Below are 21200 nucleotides of genomic sequence, written 5' to 3' on the forward strand. Positions count from 1 at the left end.
GAAAATGCACGGTAGTGTGACATTCTGTAGCTAAAAGAAATGTCAGACAATTAATTATGAAAATATAACAAATGCCCTACTGCTATTCAAAATCCAATACAAAATCACTACAATTGTAGGATAACTATTTAAGCCGCTCTGCACAATCAATGAACCAACAGCATTGCCTAGGCCTATGTGTTCTCTCCCAGACTCATGGATAAAAGGTTTGGAGCGTAGATTAAGGTAACCAGTCCATCCAGTATGCATAATAATACTTTCGGATGTTTACTCGAAAAACGAGTGAATCATCCCGTAACTTCGTTTTGCTGTAACATCATTGGTCTGACAAACGTTTACGTGACACCCAGAATGCATTGAATGGTGTCAACATAAAATAGCATTGTATTACCTCATCATAATCAGTACAACTTTCTAAAAAAGTATTTTACTCACAGTGTATTCGGAAAGTATTCACATTTTGTTATTCTAAAGTGTATTAAATTGTATTTTTTCCTCATCAATCTACACAAAAAAACTCCATAATGACAAAGCAAAAACCATTTTTTGCTGCACAGCTATTTTCATTTCTCTCTAGAGATGTTCAGTCTGGCTGGGCCACTCAAGGACATTCAGAGACTTGTCCCGAAGCCACTCCTGCATTGTCTTGGCTGTGTGCTTAGTGTCATTGTCCAGTTGGAAGGTGAACCTTTTGCCCCAGTCTGAGGTCCTGAGTGCTCTGGAGCAAGTTTTCATCAAAGATCGCTCTGTACTTTGCTTTGTTCATCTTTCCCTTATTCCTGACTAGTCTCCCAGTACCTGCTGCTGAAAAACATCCCCAAGAGCATGATGCTGCTACCACTATAATTCACCGTAGGAATGGTGGCAGGTTTTTTCCAGATGTGACACTTGGCATTCATGCCAAAGAGTTCAATCTTAGTTACATCAGACCAAAGAATCTTGTTTCTCGTGGTCTGAGAGTCCTTTAGGTGCCGTTTGCCAAATTCCAAGCAGGCTGTCTTGTGCCTTTTACTGAGGAGCAGCTTCCGTCTGGCCACTCTACCATAAAGGCCATATTGGTGGTTTGCTGCAGAAATGGTTGTCCTTCTGGAAAGTTCTCCAATCTCCACAGAGGAACTCTGGAGCTCTGTCAGAGTGACCATTGGGTCACCATTCTGACCAAGTTCCTTCTCCCCCGATTGCTCAGTTTGGCCAGGCGGCCAGCTCTAGGAAGAGGCTTTGTGGTTCCAAACTTCTTTCATTTAAGAATGATGGAGGTCGATGTGGTCTTAGGGATCTTAAATGCTGCAGAAATGTTTTGGTACCCTTCTCCATATCTGTGCCCTGACACTATCCTGTCTCGGAGCTCAACCTCCTGGCTTTGTTTCTGCTCTGACATGCACTGTCAACTGTGGGACCTTATATAGACAGGTGTGTGCCTTTCCAAATCATGCCCAATCAATTGAATTTACCACAAGTGGTAAATTGCAGAAACATTTCAAGGATAATCAATGGACACATGAGCTCAATTGCAAGTTTCATAGCAAAAGGTCTGAATACTTATGTAAATAAGGTATTTCTGTTTTTGTTTTTTTTTATACATTTTTCAAAAAATGAAGATCATGCAGGCGCCAGGGGAAAAAGTTTGTGCGGGTTCTGTTCTGACTGGAGATGTGCAGGTGTCTGCATACTTGACTTGGGGAAACACTGAGGGAGTGCTTGGGCTCTCACTGAAGAGAGATGTTTGTCCGGCTCACCTTACATTAGCATAGCATGCCGCAAACGTAAATTGTCCGTCACAGTGAAATGGATTACTTTCTGTGTGAATTGATGAGGAGGCAGTATGCACCTAATTTCAAACTGTTTGTTGTTGCTCCTATATGTTTCCACTTCACAAAAACAGCACTTACAGTTGACCGGGGCAGCTCTAGCAGGGCAGACATTTGACAAACTGACTTATTTGAAAGGTGGCATCCTATGACAGTGCCACGTTGAAAGTCACTGAGCTCTTCAGTAAGGCCATTCTACTGCAAGTGTTTGTCTATGGAGATTGCATGTCGGTGTGCTCGGTGGTAAACACCTGTCAGCAATGGTTGTAGCTGAAATAGCCGTATCCACTATTTTTAAGGGGTGTCCACCTACTGTTGGCCATGTAGTGTAATTTGATCTATATAAAGATGAAGTGTATACAAAGGCTTATTTATTGTACTGTCATTAACACTCTCTCTCTCTCTCTTATCCTTTCTTCTTTCCTCCTCCCTCCCTCAATACCCTGTTCCCCATCTAACCCTCTGTCTTTCTCCCTCTCTTCCCCTCTCTCCCTCTTTGCTTCTCTCCCTCTGCTCTCTCCACTCTCCTCCCCCTCTTCATAGGACAAGGAGGAGCAGTGGATGACGAATCTGGTGTCGGGGCAGCAAGACTTTGCCCTGCTGCAGCCGCTGCAGTGGAACACGCGCTATGAGGTGGAGATCACGGCTCGCAACGTCAAGGGCCTCTCGGAGCCCACCTTTTACCAGTTCTTCATGCCCCAGAAACCAGACATCATAGGTACAGACAGTTGCAGGACCTGCATGTTCAAGCATGCACACACAGACATTCGTGTGCACACACACTGACAAAAATCCTAAGACATTTCTGTACACAGACAAACACACAGTTGTGTTTATATCCACTGACACTCACAGATGCACGCTGGTGACACTTGTGACTGGGGAAGACTGCTCATAGTAATGTCTGGAATGGAATGAATGGAATGCTCTCAAACACACCACACAGCTGGTTTCCATGTGTTTGATACCATTCCATTCATTATTGTGAGCTGTCCTCCCCCTACCAGCCTCCTGTGACACACACTGCTGGAAGCAAACAAATACAGTGCCTTCAGAATGTATTCAGACCCCTTGTTTTTCCTCAGCAAACTACACACAATAGCTCATAATGAGAAAGCGAAAACAGGTTTTTAGAAATGTTTGCACATTTAATCAAAATTAAAAAACAGATACCTTGTTTACATAAGTATTCAGCTCCTTTGCTATGAGACTCGATATTGAGCTCAGGTCCTTCCTGTTACCACTGATCATCCTTGAGATGTTTCAACAACTTGATTGGAGTCTACCTGTGGTAAATTGAATTGATTGGACATGATTTGGAAAGGCACAGACCTGTCTATCTAAGGTCCCGCAGTTGACAGTGCATGTCAGAGCAAAAACCAAGCTATGAGGTAGAAAGGAATTGTCCGTAGAGCTCCGAGACAGGATTGTGTCGAGGCACAGATCAGGGCAAGAGTACCAAAAATATTCTGCAGGATTGAAAGTCCCCAAGAACACAGTGGCCTCCATTTTTGAAAAGATGGTTGGGACAACCAAAACTGAGCAATCTGGGGAGAAGGGCCTTGGTCATGGAGGTGACCAAGAACCTGATGGTCACTCTGTCAGAGCTCTAGAGTTCCTCTGTGGAGATGGGAGAACCTTCCAGAAGGACAATCAGGCCTTTAGAGTGGCCAGACCGAAGCCACTCCTCATTTAAAGGCATATGACAGCATGCTAGGTGTGGAGGAAACCTGGAGGAATCCTGGCACTATCCCTATGGTGAAGCATGGTGGTGGCAACATCATGCTGTGGGGATGTTTTTCAGCAGCAGGGACTCTGAGACTTGTTAGGATCGAGGCAAAGATTAACAGAGCAAAGTACAGAGCGATCCTAGATGGAAACCTGCTCTAGAGAGCTCTGGATCTCAGACTGGGGCGACGGTTCACCTTCCAACAGGACAACGACCCTAAGGACACAGACAAGACAGCGCAGGAGTGACTTCGGGACAAGTCTCTGAATGTCCCAGAGCCCGTACTTGAACCCAATCGAACATCTCTGGAGAGACCTGAAAAAAGCTGTGCAGCGACGCTCCACATCCAACCCGACAGAGAGGAAAGGTGTGCCAAGCTTGTCGCGTCATACCCAAGAAGACTCAATGCTGTAATCGCTGCCAAAGGTGCTTCAACAAAGTACTGACTAAAGGGTCTGAATACTTATCTAAATGTGATATTTCAACAACATTTTTTTTATACACTGCTCAAAAAAATAAAGGGAACACTAAAGTAACACATCCTTGATATGAATGAATGAAATATTCTTATTAAATACTTTTTGCTTTACATAGTTGAATGTGCTGACAACAAAATCACACAAAAATTTTCAATGGAAATCAAATTTATCAACCCATGGAGGTCTGGATTTGGAGTCACACTCAAAATTAAAGTGGAAAACCACACTACAGGCTGATCCAACTTTGATGTAATGTCCTTAAAACAAGTCAAAATGAGGCTCAGTAGTGTGTGTGGCCTCCACGTGCCTGTATGACCTCCCTACAACGCCTGGGCATGCTCCTAATGAGGTGGCGGATGGTCTCCTGAGGGATCTCCTCCCAGACCTGGACTAAAGCATCCGCCAACTCCTGGACAGTCTGTGGTGCAATGTGGCGTTTGTGGATGGAGCGAGACATGATGTCCCAGATGTACTCAATTGGATTCAGGTCTGGGGAACGGGCTGGCCAGTCCATAGCATCAATGCCTTCCTCTTGCAGGAACTGCTGACACACTCCAGCCACATGAGGTCTTGCATTAGGAGGAACCCAGCATATGGTCTCACAAGGGGTCTGAGGATCTCATCTCGGTACCTAATGGCAGTCAAGCTACCTCTGGCGAGCGCTAATGGCAGTCAAGCTACCTCTGGCGAGCGCATGGAGGAAAGAAATGCCACCAAAGAAATGCCACCCCACACCATGACTGACCCACCGCCAAATCGGTCGTGCTGGAGGATGTTGCAGGCAGCAGAACGTTCTCCATGGTGTCTCCAGACTCTCTCACGTCTGTCACATGTGCTCAGTGTGAACCTGCTTTCATCTGTGAAGAGTACCGGGCGCCAATGGTGAATTTGCCAATCTTGGTGTTCTCTGACAAATGTCAAACGTTCTGCACGGTGTTGGGCTGTAAGCACAACCCCCACCTGGGGACGTCGGGCCCTCAACCACCCTCATGGAGTCTGTTTCTGACCGTTTGAGCAGACACATGCACATTTGTGGCCTCCTGGAGGTCATTTTGCAGGGCTCTGGCAGTGCTCCTCCTGCTCCTCCTTGCACAAAGGCGGAGGTAGCGGTCCTGCTGCTGGGTTGTTGGCCTCCTCCACGTCTCCTGATGTACTGGCCTGTCTCCTGGTAGCGCCTCCATGCTTTGGACACTACGCTGACAGACACAGCAAACCTTCTTGCCACATCTCGCATTGATGTGCCATCCTGGATGAGCTGCACTACCTGAGCCACTTGTGTGGGTTGTAGACTCCGTCGCATGCTACTACTAGAGTGAAAGCACCGCCAGCATTCAAAAGTGACCAAAACATCAGCCAGGAAGCATAGGAACTGAGAAGTGGTCTGTGGTCACCTGCAGAACCACTCCTTTATTGGTGGTGTCTTGCTAATTGCCTATCATTTCCACCTGTTGTCTATTCCATTTGCACAACAGCATGTGAAATGTATTGTCAATCAGTGTTGCTTCCTAAGTGGACAGTTTGATTTCACAGAAGTGTGATTGACTTGGAGTTACATTGTGTTGTTTAAGTGTTCCCTTTATTTTTTTGAGCAGTGTATATACATTTGCAAAAAATTCTTAACCTGTTTTTGCTTTGTCATTATGGGTATTGTGTGTAGATTAGGGGGGGGGGGGAAACGATTGAATACATTTTAGAATAAGGCTGTAACGTAACAAAATGTGGAAATAGTCGAGGGGTCTGAATACTTTCTGAAGGCCAGGTAAACCCAGTGTAGAGTTCTGAGCACACACTCCAATCACCTTGTATTGGGGTTATGTGTGGGCAAAGGGAGCAGGATCAAATGCAGAGAGCGTTGGTTTGATTAGGCCAAGCTGTTTGTAGAGCGTATCTGTCTGGGCTTTTGAAAAGTCCAACTCTTAATGTTCCTGGGAGAGAAGACTTCTGAGGCCCACTGTAGGATGCGTATCATTTTCAAACAGCCCCCAGAGTTGTATATAAGACCATACACAAACCATCACAAAGGGAACAGTTTACAGTGAGTCACCACTTCCATATGTAGGCCCCCCTGTAGAGTCTGGTTAAAAAAAAAACGGAGAGCATGTTTTCTTTGGTGTTTACTCTTCCTGTTGCTTAGGTCGTTTCTCCTGCTGCTCATGAAGGAGCGACTGTTTGCCTCTCTCATTACTGGAGTGGCTAAACTGCCTTTGAGTTTGTGTGTGTTCACGTGTGCGTGTTGGTGTGTGTGTGTGTGCGCTGCTCCTTAAATGGAAAACAAGGCTGAGAACACAGTGCTTAAGCCAAGTCATTTCCATTGGCTGTCCCAACTCTCCTTAGCGAACAGAGGGCTAGGGAGACCGGGGGCAAAACAAATCCCAGATTATTTATTTCCTGTTGAAGAGAGAGAGAAAGGAGTGGCCAAAATGGACCAATGACAATGAAGTCCTGTCACCTGTCAGTATTCGTCATTAATCGCCACCCATGCAGAAGGGTGAAATGTTAAAGAAAATATGATAAATGTATTTTCTAGAATAGATATTATTGTCTGTCGAATAGGGATTAGTGACAGCTCTATTCATTATATGTATTACTGCAACCTTCTGGATAGTTCCCCTCACTGAACACACCCAAATTGTTTGACTTTTGATATTGTAGTGACACCATTAAATGCCTTCCTGCAGTGTATCTGATATGCTGTATAACCTCCAAGGATCTACTATATGCCTCTGTGTTTCTTTTCTAAACAATCTCTCTATTTAATTCCCCCTCTTTATGCATTATACATTCCCTGGATCTGAAATCGTCGCTTTTCTTTTCCGCCTCTCCTCCCTTTCTTTCTCTCTCCTAGTTTGTCTTGCAATGAACTGCCACTACACCTCCCCTCTCTCTGCCTCCTTACTTTTTGCCCGTCCACGAACTCCCCTTTGAAATATGTCATTGATTGCCACTATGCCCTTGGTTCCTTTTCAATTTGCTCTCCTTCCCTCTATCCTTCTTAAATCATGGCACTCCTCCACTCACTTCAGACCTCCTGAATCACTATAGAGTCTTCCCTCTTTCCCTCCTAAATCCTCTCTAGTCCTGGCTGTTTCTTTTTGAATGATCTCCTTTCTGTGGGGTTTTTGGCATCCATCTTGGTTTTATGTCCCCTGTGTGTTTACGATATGGCCTGATGGATGTCAATGAAACGGAACGTTTTGAATGTTGAATGATCTGGCGAGTGTTTGTCTCTGTTTAAAGCTACCATCGAGGTAATCATTCTCCTGTACAATATCCTAGACTACACACTTCCAATACACACCAGTGGTGCTGGTTTAAATCAGTTGAAAAGAACAGAACAGAAAGGCCCGCAAACGATGCGCTCCTTATAACATCTTTAAAGGATCATTAAAGTTGTAAGTTGTGCCACTCTTCACTGGTATTGTAAGCTTCTAAAATATTCCCATTGATTTTGGAAGAATACAACATATGCATGCTTAAACTATTTTAGTACAATGCTGCTGTTGCTATCAAAGTAATAATAATGATGCCCATTAATGCAACAGCAGCTCTCATGAATTCATTTTTTTCCCTCTGGGGAAAAAAAAATGGTTATGTACAGCCAATTATCTTGAACACGCCCTACTCCCCAAAAAACTCAAAAGCATGTACATACAAAACGCTCAACACTGTTGCAATACATTTTTTCATCAAGAGTCATTTCAGTTTGGAGATCAACTATGTTGGGGAAGCAGCCTAGAAATGCTGTGAAAATGTTTACTTTCTTACCGAGCCAGTTGGGGATCATGGTGGAGACAAAAATACTTGCAGGCTAATCCGTTCCCTCAGATGTTTCATTTGTTCCCTGATTTCCTTATGTAGGCTACCATATTGTTCCCACTTGCCAATAACATAAATATAATTATATTTAGTAAATGACATGCTTCAAATGGTGATGGTTACTTAACATTTAATAGCTTATTTCCAGTTTGTCTTTTCATATGCCTCCAAATCATAAGGTGCAAATAATGGATAACGGGTGTGAAAAACCCCTCAATTAGCCTAAAGTAATTTCTATAGCCTGAAACGCCAGGAGCCTCACTGGCAGTCATAACTGAATGATGTACAGTACCAGTCAAAAGTTTGGACACCTACTTTTCAAGGGTTTTTCTTTATTTGTTCTATTTCCTACATGGTTGAATAATAGTGAAGACGTCAACACTATGAAATAACACATATGGAATCATGTAGTAACCAAAAAAAGTGTTCAACAAATCACAATATATTTGAGATTCTTCAAAGTAGCAACCCTTTGCCTTGATGCCAGCTTTGCACACTCTTGGCATTCTCTCAACAAGCTTCATGAGGTAGTCACCTGGAATGCATTTCAATTAACAGGTGTGCCTTGTTAAAAGTTAATTAGTGGAATATATTTCATTAATGCATTTGAGCCAATCAGTTGTGTTGTGACAAGGTGAGGACCGCCACAGAAATGTAAAACCCAGAGTTACCTCTGCTGCATAGGATAGGTTCATTAGAGTTACCAGCTTCAGAAATTGCAGCCCAAATAAATGCTTCCCAGAATTCAAGTAACAAACATGTCGATATCAGGTGTTCAGGAGACTGCATGAATCAGGCCTTTATGGTCGAATTGCTGCAAAGAAACCACCACTAAAGGAAACCAATAAGAAGAAGAGACTAGCTTGGGCCAAGAAAAACAAGCAATGAACATTAGACCTGTGGAAATTTGTCCTTTGGTCTGATGAGTCCAAATTTGAGATGTTTGATTCCAACCGTTGTTTTTGTGAGACGCAGAGTCGGTGAAAGGATCATCTACTCATGTGTGGTTCCCACTGTGAACCATGGAAGAGGAGGTGTGGGGGTGCTTTGCTGGTGACTCTATCTGTGATTTATTTTGAATTCAAGGTACACTTAACCAGCATGGCTATCACAGCATTTTGCACCTATACGACATCCCATCTGGTTTGCGCTCAGTGGGACTATCATTTGTTTTTCAACAGTACAATGACCCAACACATCTCCAGGCTGTGTAAGGGCTATTTGACCAATAAGTAGGTTAATGGAGTGCTGCATCAGATGACCTGGCCTCCACAATCACCTGACCTCAAACCAATTGAGATGGTTTGGGATGAGTTGGACCGCAGAGTGAAGGAAAAGCAGCTAACAAGTGCTCAGCATATGTGAGAACTCCTTCAAGACTGTTGGGAAAGCATTCCAGTTGAAACTGGTTGAGTGAATGCCAAGAGTGTGCAAATCTGTCATCAAGGCAAGGGGTGGCTACTTTGAAGAATCTGAAATATAAAACATGTTTTGATTTGTTTACCACGTTTTTGGTTACTACATTATTAAATCAAATCACAATCAAATGTTATTTGTCACATGCGCCAAATACAACCGGTGTAGACCTTTACAATTACAAGCCCTTAACCAACAATGCAGCTTGGACCTGCAAGTTCTCTGACATTTCTGGGAGGAATGGCCCCAGCCCTCACCCTCTGATCCAACAGGTCCCAGATGTACTCAATGGGATTGAGATCCGTGCTCTTCGCTGGCCATGGCAGAACACTGGCAGTCCTGTCTTGCAGGAAATCACTCTCAGAACAAGCAGTGTGACTGGAGGGTCATGTCAGGATGTGCCGGCAGGAAGGGTACCACATGAGGGAGGAGGATGTCTTCCCTGTAACGCACAGCGTTGAGATTACTTGCCATGACAACAAGCTCAGTCCGATGATGCTGTAACACACCGCCCCAGACCATGACAGACCATCCAAATCAATCCCGCTCCAGAGTACAGGCCTCGGTCTAATGCTCATTCCTTAAACGATAAACGCAATTCCGACCATCATCCCTGGTGAGACAAAACCGCGACTCGTCAGTGAAGAGCACTTTTTGCCAGTCTTGTCTGGTCCAGCGACGGTGGGTTTGTGCCCATAGGTGACGTTGTTGCCGGAGATGTCTGGTGAGGACTTGCCTTAGAACAGACCTACAAGCCCTCAGTCCAGCCTCTCTCAGCCTATTGCGGACAGTCTGATCACTGATGGAGGGATTGTGCGTTCCTGGTGTTACTCGGGCAGTTGCTGTTGCCATCCTGTACCTGTCCCGTAGGTGTGATGTTCGGATATACCGATCCTGTGCATGTGTTGTTACACATGGTCTGCCACTGCAAAGACAATCAGCTGTCCGTCCTGTCTCCCTGTAGCGCTGTCTTAGGCGTCTCACAGAAGTATGGACATTGCAATTTATTGCCCAGGCCACATATGCAGTCATCATGCCTCGTTGCAGCATGCCTAAGGCACATTCACACATATGAGCAGGGACCCTGGGCATCTTTCTTTTGGTGTTTTTCAGAGTCAGTAGAAAGGCCTCTTTTTAGTATCTTAAGTTTTCATAACTGTACCCTTAATTGCCTACTGTCTGTAAGCTGTTAGTGTCTTCACGAACGTTGAACCAGTGCATGTTCATTAATTGTTTGTTGTTCATTGAACACGTATGGGAGGCAGTGTTTAAACTCTTTACAATGAAGATCTGGGAAGTTATTTGGATTTTTATGAATTATCTTTGAAAGACAGGGTCCTGTCTTTTTTTGCTGAGTTTATATACACATGGATAGAGTTATGAAGGTGACTCGTGCATAGATCATAACAGAGAGTAGCAGTAGCGTATAAGAGGTGGAGCGGGGGCAATGTAGTCACCCAGTAGTCTGGGTGGCCATTTAACGAAATATTCATTAGTCTTATGGCTTTGGGGTAGAAGCTGTTTAGAAGCCCCTTGGACCTAGACTTGGCGCTTCGGTACCGCTTGCCGTTTGGTAGCAGAGAGAGAACAGTCTATGACTAGGGTGGTCTTTGACCATTTTTTGGACCCTTCCTCTGAAACCGCCTGGTATAGAGGTAATCATTAGGAAGCTTGACCCCAGTGATGTACTGGGCCATACACACTACCTTCTCTAGTGCCTTGAGGCCGAGCAGTTGCCATACCTGGCATCGATACAACCATGCTCTCGATGGTGCAGCTGTAGAACCTTTGATGATCTGAGGACCCATGCGAAATCTTTTCAAGTCTCCTGAGGGGAAATAGTTTTTATCGTGCCCTCTTCGCGTTGGCTAGGCAGGTTAACATCTTGTGTGACTTAGCCAATTATGTGTGTGTTACTTCATCGTTTTGATGCCTTCACTATTATTCTACGATGTAGAAAATAGAAAAATAAAGAAAAACCACCTGAATGAGTGATTGTGTCCAACCTTTTGACTGGTACTCTATGTTTACAATGCAAAGCAAATAGGCTACACTTTGTGCAAACTCATATTTATGAAACTTGGACAACTACGAACAGTTGTCAATTTTGGGTGTTTACCCCTCGTGCATAAAGTTAGGGCCATATAAGTCCAGTAAAACATGCTGCATCTGGATGTGCTTTTGTTGTTTACAATTGTGTATGTGGCTCATCTGAGGCAGAAAGGAAAGGCATGCAAATGTATTGTGCATCATTTCCAAGAGGCTTCGGTGTTAAAAGGTGAAATTATGCACTCTTATCCCTGCGCTAGGCAGGTGAACATCTTGTGTGACGTACCAGGCACAGATAGATGGCGCTATGTTCATAACTACAACTGATAGTTATTTGCTTTGTTGCGATACAATACATTCACCTGGAAATGAGCTAATTGCCAGGCCAGAGTAGGTACCTGAAGAACTCCTTCGGAATATAGATATAAAACAGCTAAGGTCATGAAACAGGAATTTCTGCCTAGGGATGAAAGTGCATCATTGAACCATATTTGCGCCGTGAGTGGTTTTAAACAGCGTTACTAATATGCCCTTGTGATTCGGAGGATATGAAAATAAGCTATTGAATGGTCATTGATCACCACTATTTGAAGCATTTAGGCTCCATTATGTTATTGGCCAAGTGGGACCGTCATGGTAGCCTACATAAAGAGAAGAGGAAACGACTACAAAATCGGAGGGAACAGATGAAAAGAAACAGGGAACGGATTAGCCTGGCTGTTTTTTAAGTTTCATTTCTGCCATGACCCTCAAGGGGCTCTGTACTTTCTCTAACATTTCTAGGCAATAATCCTTGGTGGAGCCTCCGAATATGACAGCAACTCTCCGAAAGGACAGACCTTGTCAAGTCACTATGATTACAGTCGTTCGTTCGGGTTGTCAGGTATCCCATTTAGGCGTCCATTTTGACTCGTTTGAGCCGTGTGATTTAACAAGTGGCTGATTCTAGGCCCGATCACTCTCCCTTCCCAGGAACACTTTTATCTGTGCTTTACAGCAATCACCACACCGTCGAGCCCAAATGGCCAGCCCCATTTCGTTCCACAACCCTAGCGGCAACGAGGGTACTTTGCTCTTTTAAAAGCGTGTTCGGTGGTAACGCTCCGTTTGGGTTCGCCATTTTGGAGTTGCGTGCAGGCCAGTTCTCGGGGGGCCTTTTCGTGAGTCATCGTTCTCGACAAATTGTTGGAGAGTGGTTAAGGAGAGAAAGTGCCTGGATGTCTGTGGCTAATGTCTCTGTGACCTTTGGTCTTGGATATGGAAAGAGATGTGGCATACCATATAAACGGAACACTGTAAAAGCACTGGGATAAAGTGTGAAAGGAGGGCTAAACTTTTGATCATGGCAGTTGTGTCTCGTAACTGCAGGGAGAATGTTTAAAATGACATTATAGAGTAGATATTATAATACATGCAATTCAAGCTTTAAAGTGCAAAGTTATACACTTCTTACTTTGCTTGAAATAGCATGATAATAATGATTTGCAGACAACACTCTAGTTTAAAACAACATTATAATAGTCTTTGTTGGTTCTTCCATTTCCTGATTATTGAAGTGTACTTCAGCTATATTAAGGCTCTTTAATTCGGCCTTTGTAATGGTGGATACTCATCATTCCTCTTATCTCTTGAATAAGAGGATCTGGTGTGGATGTGCTGATTCTCTTGTAAGGCTTTCTCTAATGGAGTAGCAATACTTCCCCATGGCATCGAGCACAAAGTGTCCCCTCAAGTCTAGCTATGATGGCGTCACACTCACACACCCACTCACAGTGATGTTTATCCCTAAAAATCTATTAGCACCCCCAAGTTTTCACCCAATCAATGGCTCCCGTTTTGTCATCGTTAATCGACTGACTACCTCTCAGATCTAATCAAGTGCAACTCAATGAGTGCTCGGGCCTAATGAGTTGATGTCAGAGACGTAGATGTATACGAATGGCTCTCACTCCGAGAGAGATGCAGGATGACTAGCATTAACAGAATATCAAATTGAGCCCCTAATGGGCTAATAGATCAAAGTAGGTGCATTCTAGATTAATCACATGGAATAAGCAGACAGGGAAATTGATACACGTCGCCATCGGTATGATAGGATATACTGTAGAGTAGAAGACTAGGAATTACACAGAATTAGCTCGTTTTAAGCTAATTGGCTAACAAACATTGTAATTTCCAGTCTTTTCTACTACTATGAGCTGATTTGAAATTTGATTATTTTAAGAGGATGAGATCAAAAGCTATAAGGTATAGAGTTCTATTCCCTCACTGTGGCTCTGGAACTGAGATGCTCTCTGTTATTCTCAAAGGCCTCAAAGACATAACTCGGCACTGCGAAAGGAAGTAGTAGTAGTTGTGTTCTGTAGCCGAGCCCACGTAATACATTTGGCGGAATAGATTGGAATGAATTTCGAAACACTCACAAGGTAGGCAGCTAACCCCAGAGGCACTTGACAGCAGAACAAGACTTCTCCTTGTTCCCCTTTTCTGTTTTCCCTCCTTTTTTTCTTTTTCATTGTTTTCAGTCGAGAGATCTAGCTACCACGAGACCTTGAGACCCCCCCCCCCGCTGTCATCGTTTGAACGTTGCAAGGCACCTAATAGACATTTACAACATGTTTCTGTCAAGATTTGAATTACATTCACTTGGCGAGGATTATTTTTCATTTCACCTTATTGCTCGGCAAATTGGAAATCGGAGGTGTGAAAAGTCAAAAAAGCGCTATGTATTTCCCCCTGGCTTCCTTCCTTGGTGCCGCTCATTTGAAATGTGTTGCTTCACGTCCATTGATTCCCTCCAATAATACAGAGATCAAACCAGGCTCGCAATGGAGTGCAAGGCAAACGACTGCTGAGCTACCTGCTCAAGAAAGATTGATACGGTTTAGAGGGTATGTGCCACTGTGAGGAAAAGCAACACTCTTAATGGGTTCTCTCCCTTGGAATGCCCCATTTTCAATCACAAACTATTTCTAATTTACTATATATGCTTTGACAATGTGCTTTCCACTATTTGAACCGAGGTCAGTGAACCATCATACCCAGTTGGCATATTTTGACATTGGACGTTATAATGACGTTGCTTCCTACTTGTAAACTGGTTTATAGTTATAGAGATGTCAGATTACAACCAGGTAAAGGTTTCCACAACCCCCAAACTCTACGACAATAAAGTGATGCACTAACACTATGTTTTGTCTCTCTTTTGCTTCCTGTAATTGTCTTGATCCACAAGGATCTGCCCTGTCCTTCAAGAGGCTATAATTGACGAGTTAAGTTGTATTACTATGATTACAAAGGGGATTAAAGCTGTAGAGGGCCAGAGCCACCAGCCTCCAAACCAAAGGAGTGGATTGGACAGGAACCAGGATGTGTGCAGAATGTGACTACCACAATACCCTTCTATGGCTATGACCAAATTCTCATAATGTCCATTTTAGATGGCAACTAGATGTAAATAAAAGTCATTTGTGTCTCTTCTATGTCCTTAAATTATTTATTTTTTTGTTCAGAATGTGATTTGTTGCTCAAGGAAGGCCAATCATCCACTATTGTTTGTGCATTCCGTCGTTCTCTTTTCATAAAACGACGACTTTTGTGTGATTTATTTTATTCAATTGATTTTGATTGATTTAGCTCAATTCCTCCAATATTTGTTTAACTGTTGTATTACTACCCACGCTGAATTGATTGCATTCCTTGACGAGGTCTTCAAGCCTCACCTCTTCCGCCAAAGAAAAACAGATCCACATTAGACTGTCTATTATTGTCTGGGGGAAAAAATCGAAATCTATTGAATCTTTCACAAAGATTTGCCCTGACCAACCTTCAGATGCGTATTCAGAGCAGTTATTAGTAATCTGAACACATATGATTTTATACACAAACAATTTCAGTGTTACATTAAAACAGACAATTGAACCAAGTTTCAATGCACTCAGAGCAAAATAGTTCAATACAACATTGAGCGGTTTTGAAGAGAAAAGGTCAATAAGGTTAAAAAAATGTGTATCATTGTTCCGTTTACCCTTGAGGAGTACTTGCAAAGCTTTGTATGCATCTCAAGGTCGCCTAGTGGTTAGAGCGTTGGGCCAGTAACCGAAAGGTTGCTGGATCGAATATCCGAGCTGACAAGGTCAAATCTGTCATTCTGCCCCTGAACAAGGCAGTTCCCCAGTAGGCTGTCATTGTACATTTTTTTTTAAATACTGCTCACTTGGCCGAAAGTTGTGCACGATAAATGGAATAGGGTGCCATTTGGGAGGCAAGCTAACGTTCTTCATGGGAAGACAGGAAAGTGGTTACTATCCACGAAGCTGTGGCTCACCTACCTTCAAAAGAATTCAGATGCATTTGCCGACAGAGAGAGCCCTGTGGCGGAGGGGAAATATTGATCCAATCAAAGAGGTTTGTCGCTGCCTCATGTCCCATGATGCAACACTTAAAACACCACTACTTTAATTAAAATTCCTAGCCACCAGGCTATTTCTTTCTCCCTCTCTCTCTCTCTCATTCAATCTTCCTCTCTCCTTCTATCTCTATTCCCTTTCTTCCTTGCGCTAAGCTGCTCGTTAGCTCTGACTATGCTTGCCAGCTGTTCCTCCGGCCGCCAGCGTCGTTCGTTCTCATTCGGGGGCGTCTGTAGGTGTTCGGCTCTGACCCCATACCACATGCTCTATTTGATCAACACCAAGGTCACTGGTGCTCACAATCAGAAAACACCAGGGGTGTGTCTAGGGTGGCACCCTTAGCCCTATGGAGTGCACTACAGTAGTGGGATGCAGCCCAAATGAGGAGAGGAATCTGAGAACTGCTTGAGTGTGTATTCACATAATATGAGATTAGATATTTTTGCTGGGGTAAAAAAAAAAATATGTGGAAATTGCTGGGGTAGCTTTCAGTAAGGGGTATTGTATGTGTTTGGTTATGACCATCTTTGTCCAGGTTATCGGCGTAGGTTATGGTTCAGTGTCTGTCTGTTTGTATGTACAGTTGAAGTCGGAGGTTTCACATACACCTTAGCTAAATACATTTAAACTTTTTCACAATTCTTGACATCTAATCCTAGTAAAATTCCCTGTTTTAGGTCAGTTAGGATCACCACTTTATTTTAAGAATGTGAAATGCCAGAATAATAACAGAGATAATGATTTATTTCAGCTTTTATTGTCATGTTTGTCATTTATTATCATGTCTTGTCCCTGTGCTCCCCATGCTATTCGTTTCCCTCTGCTGGTCTTATTTGGTTCTTTCCCTCCTTCTATCCCTCTCTCTCCCCCTCCCTCTCTCACTCTCTCGCTCTCTCTTCTCTCTATCGTTCCGTTCCTGCTCCCAGCTGTTCCTATTCCCCTAATCATCATTTAGTCTTCCCACACCTGTTCCCGATCCTTTCCCCTGATTAGAGTCCCTATTTATTCCTTTGTGATCCGTTCCTGTCCCGTCGGTTCCTTGTATTGTATTCACCATGCTGTGATTGCGTTTCGCCCTGTCCTGTCGTGTTTTTGCTGTGATTGTGTATCGCCCTGTCCTGTCGTGTTTTTTGCCTTCATCAGATGCTGCGTGTGAGCAGGTGTCTCTGTCGACTACGGCCTGCGCCTACCCGACGACCTGCAGTCTGTGGCCGCTTCTCCAGTTATTTCCCTCTACAAGTCTAGAGGATTTCTGTTATTCCGTTTTGGACTTAAATAAACTCTGTTTCTGTTAAGTCGCTTTTGGGTCCTCTTTCACCTGCATGACAGAAGGAACCGACCAAGGAATGGACCCAGCGACTTCAGACGCTCGTTACACTGCCGTCGAGATCCAAGGAGCCATGCTCGGCAGACACGAGCAGGAATTGTCCGCTGCTCGCCATGCCGTGGAGAACCTGGCCGCTCAGGTTTCCGACCTCTCTGGACAGTTCCAGAGTCTACGTCTCGTGCCACCTGTTACTTCCTGGCCTGCCGAGCCTCCAGAACCTAGGGTTAATAACCCACCTTGCTACTCCGGGCAGCCCACTGAGTGCCGCTCCTTTCTCACGCAGTGTGAGATTGTGTTCTCTCTCAACCCAACACATACTCTAGAGAGAGAGCTCGGGTTGCTTACGTCATTTCACTCCTTACTGGCCGGGCTCGAGAATGGGGCACAGCTATCTGGGAGGCAAGGGCTGATTGCTCTAACAAATTCCAGAACTTTAAAGAGGAGATGATTCGGGTTTTTGACCGTTCAGTTTTTGGTGGGGAGGCTTCTAGGGCCCTGGCTTCCTTATGCCAAGGTGAACGGTCCATAACGGATTATTCCATTGAGTTTCGCACTCTTGCTGCCTCTAGTGAGTGGAACGAGCCGGCGCTGCTCGCTCGTTTTCTGGAGGGACTCCACGCAGTGGTTAAGGATGAGATTCTCTCCCGGGAGGTTCCTTCAGATGTGGACTCTTTGATTGCTCTCGCCATCCGCATAGAACGATGGGTAGATCTTCGTCACCGGGCTCGTGGAAGAGAGCTCGCATCAACGGTGTTTCCCTGCTCCGCATCGCAACCATCTCCCTCCTCTGGCTTTGAGACTGAGCCCATGCAGCTGGGAGGGATTCGCATCTCGAATAAGGAGAGGGAACGGAGGATCACCAACCGCCTGTGCCTCTATTGCGGAGTTGCTGGACATTTTGTTAATTCATGTCCAGTAAAAGCCAGAGCTCATCTGTAAGCGGAGGGCTACAGGTGAGCGCAACTACTCAAGTCTCTCCATCAAGGTCCTGTACTACTTTGTCGGTCCACCTACGCTGGACCGGTTCGGGTGCTACATGTAGTGCCTTGATAGACTCTGGGGCTGAGGGTTGTTTCATGGACGAAGCATGGGTTCGGAAACATGACATTCCTTTCAGAGAGTTAGATAAGCCTACGCCCATGTTCGCCTTAGATGGTAGTCATCTTCCCAGTATCAGATTTGAGACACTACCTTTAACCCTCACAGTATCTGGTAACCACAGTGAGACTATTTCTTTTTTGATTTTCCGTTCACCGTTTACACCTGTTGTTTTGGGTCATCCCTGGCTAGTATGTCATAATCCTTCTATTAATTGGTCTAGTAATTCTATCCTATCCTGGAACGTTTCTTGTCATGTGAAGTGTTTAATGTCTGCCATCCCTCCCGTTTCTTCTGTCCCTACTTCTCAGGAGGAACCTGGCGATTTGACAGGAGTGCCGGAGGAATATCATGATCTGCGCACGGTCTTCAGTCGGTCCCGAGCCAACTCCCTTCCTCCTCACCGGTCGTATGATTGTAGTATTGATCTCCTTCCGGGGACCACTCCTCCTCGAGGTAGACTATACTCTCTGTCGGCTCCCGAACGTAAGGCTCTCGAGGATTATTTGTCTGTGTCTCTTGACGCCGGTACCATAGTGCCTTCTTCTTCTCCGGCCGGGGCGGGGTTCTTTTTGTTAAGAAGAAGGACGGTACTCTGCGCCCCTGCGTGGATTATCGAGGGCTGAATGACATAACGGTTAAGAATCGTTATCCGCTTCCCCTTATGTCATCAGCCTTCGAGATTCTGCAGGGAGCCAGGTGCTTTACTAAGTTGGACCTTCGTAACGCTTACCATCTCGTGCGCATCAGAGAGGGGGACGAGTGGAAAACGGCGTTTAACACTCCGTTAGGGCATTTTGAGTACCGGGTTCTGCCGTTCGGTCTCGCCAATGCGCCAGCTGTTTTTCAGGCATTAGTTAATGATGTTCTGAGAGACATGCTGAACATTTTTGTTTTTGTCTATCTTGACGATATCCTGATTTTTTTCTCCGTCACTCGAGATTCATGTTCAGCACGTTCGACGTGTTCTACAGCGCCTTTTAGAGAATTGTCTCTACGTAAAGGCTGAGAAGTGCTCTTTTCATGTCTCCTCCGTTACTTTTCTCGGTTCCGTTATTTCCGCTGAAGGCATTCAGATGGATTCCGCTAAGGTCCAAGCTGTCAGTGATTGGCCCGTTCCAAGGTCACGTGTCGAGTTGCAGCGCTTTTTAGGTTTCGCTAATTTCTATCGGCGTTTCATTCGTAATTTCGGTCATGTTGCTGCCCCTCTCACAGCTCTTACTTCTGTCAAGACGTGTTTTAAGTGGTCCGGTTCCGCCCAGGGAGCTTTTGATCTTCTAAAAGAACGTTTTACGTCCGCTCCTATCCTCGTTACTCCTGACGTCACTAGACAATTCATTGTCGAGGTTGACGCTTCAGAGGTAGGCGTGGGAGCCATTCTATCCCAGCGCTTCCAGTCTGACGATAAGGTTCATCCTTGCGCTTATTTTTCTCATCGCCTGTCGCCATCTGAGCGCAACTATGATGTGGGTAACCGTGAACTGCTCGCCATCCGCTTAGCCCTAGGCGAATGGCGACAGTGGTTGGAGGGGGCGACCGTTCCTTTTGTCGTTTGGACAGACCATAAGAACCTTGAGTACATCCGTTCTGCCAAACGACTTAATGCCCGTCAAGCTCGTTGGGCGTTGTTTTTCGCTCGTTTCGAGTTTGTGATTTCTTACCGTCCGGGTAGCAAGAACACCAAGCCTGATGCCTTATCCCGTCTGTTTAGTTCTTCTGTGGCTTCTACTGATCCCGAGGGGATTCTTCCTTATGGGCGTGTTGTCGGGTTAACAGTCTGGGGAATTGAAAGACAGGTTAAGCAAGCACTCACGCACACTGCGTCGCCGCGCGCTTGTCCTAGTAACCTCCTTTTCGTTCCTGTTTCCACTCGTCTGGCTGTTCTTCAGTGGGCTCACTCTGCCAAGTTAGCTGGTCATCCCGGTGTTCGAGGCACTCTTGCGTCTATTCGCCAGCGCTTTTGGTGGCCGACTCAGGAGCGTGACACGCGCCGTTTCGTGGCTGCTTGTTCGGACTGCGCGCAGACTAAGTCGGGTAACTCTCCTCCTGCCGGTCGTCTCAGACCGCTCCCCATTCCTTCTCGACCATGGTCTCACATTGCCTTAGACTTCATTACCGGTCTGCCTTTGTCTGCGGGGAAGACTGTGATTCTGACGGTTGTCGATAGGTTCTCTAAGGCGGCACATTTCATTCCCCTCGCTAAACTTCCTTCCGCTAAGGAGACGGCACAAATCATTATTGAGAATGTATTCAGAATTCATGGCCTCCCGTTAGACGCCGTTTCAGACAGAGGCCCGCAATTCACGTCACAGTTTTGGAGGGAGTTCTGTCGTTTGATTGGTGCGTCCGTCAGTCTCTCTTCCGGGTTTCATCCCCAGTCTAACGGTCAAGCAGAGAGGGCCAATCAGACGATTGGTCGCATACTACGCAGCCTTTCTTTCAGAAACCCTGCGTCTTGGGCAGAACAGCTCCCCTGGGCAGAATACGCTCACAATTCGCTTCCTTCGTCTGCTACCGGGTTATCTCCGTTTCAGAGTAGTCTGGGTTACCAGCCTCCTCTGTTCTCATCCCAGCTTGCCGAGTCCAGCGTTCCCTCCGCTCAAGCGTTTGTCCAACGTTGTGAGCGCACCTGGAGGAGGGTGAGGTCTGCACTTTGCCGTTACAGGGCACAGACGGTGAGAGCCGCCAATAAACGCAGGATTAAGAGTCCAAGGTATTGTTGCGGCCAGAGAGTGTGGCTTTCCACTCGCAACCTTCCTCTTACGACAGCTTCTCGTAAGTTGACTCCGCGGTTCATTGGTCCGTTCCGTGTCTCCCAGGTCGTCAATCCTGTCGCTGTGCGACTGCTTCTTCCGCGACATCTTCGTCGCGTCCATCCTGTCTTCCATGTCTCCTGTGTTAAGCCCTTTCTTCGCACCCCCGTTCGTCTTCCCTCCCCCTCCCGTCCTTGTCGAGAGCGCACCTATTTACAAGGTACATAAGATCATGGACATGCGTTCTCGGGACGGGGTCACCAATACCTAGTGGATTGGGAGGGTTACGGTCCTGAGGAGAGGAGTTGGGTTCCGT

General features: G+C 45.3%; 1 protein-coding gene across 1 annotated transcript in view; it reads left to right on the plus strand.

The window, feature by feature from the left end:
* Nucleotides 1-21200, plus strand: part of LOC124019549 (neural cell adhesion molecule 2-like) — an 88157-nt gene that overhangs the window by 49764 nt on the left and 17193 nt on the right. Inside the window, exon 12 of the mRNA XM_046334915.1 lies at nt 2352-2526. Within this exon, the coding sequence (XP_046190871.1) occupies nt 2352-2526 (175 nt within the window). The remainder of the gene's footprint in view (nt 1-2351; nt 2527-21200) is intronic.

This window comes from Oncorhynchus gorbuscha, unplaced genomic scaffold (genome assembly GCF_021184085.1).
Source record: "Oncorhynchus gorbuscha isolate QuinsamMale2020 ecotype Even-year unplaced genomic scaffold, OgorEven_v1.0 Un_scaffold_627, whole genome shotgun sequence".
NCBI lineage: Eukaryota > Metazoa > Chordata > Actinopteri > Salmoniformes > Salmonidae > Oncorhynchus > Oncorhynchus gorbuscha.